Genomic DNA, 300 nt, shown 5'->3' with positions numbered 1-300 from the left:
GAGAGCTGCCTCCTCCCCCGCAGGCTGCAGGGCACGGACGTGGTCATCGCCATCTTCATCATCGTGGCCATGTCCTTCGTGCCGGCCAGCTTCGTGGTCTTCCTGGTGGCCGAGAAGTCCACCAAGGCCAAGCACCTGCAGTTCGTCAGCGGCTGCAGCCCCGTCACCTACTGGCTGGCCAACTACGTGTGGGACATGGTGCGCCGCGCACGGGGTCCCCTTGGCCCTCCCATCACTGTCAGCTGCCAGGCCCTCACCCTGTCCCGGGTCCTTACCCTGCCCCCAGGCCCCTCACCCTGC

At 67.3% G+C, this 300-nt stretch overlaps 1 protein-coding gene across 1 annotated transcript in view; it reads left to right on the top strand.

Moving 5' to 3' along the window:
• ABCA2 (ATP binding cassette subfamily A member 2) overlaps positions 1 to 300 on the top strand; it is a 35,155-nt gene that overhangs the window by 29,739 nt on the left and 5,116 nt on the right. Inside the window, exon 15 of the mRNA XM_015572339.1 lies at positions 6 to 198. Coding sequence (XP_015427825.1) covers positions 6 to 198 — 193 coding nt within the window. The remainder of the gene's footprint in view (positions 1 to 5; positions 199 to 300) is intronic.

The sequence above is a fragment of the Myotis davidii genome, unplaced genomic scaffold, assembly GCF_000327345.1.
Source record: "Myotis davidii unplaced genomic scaffold, ASM32734v1 scaffold609, whole genome shotgun sequence".
In the NCBI taxonomy this organism is placed as follows: domain Eukaryota; kingdom Metazoa; phylum Chordata; class Mammalia; order Chiroptera; family Vespertilionidae; genus Myotis; species Myotis davidii.
This window is presented reverse-complemented; position numbering and strand designations above follow the sequence as displayed.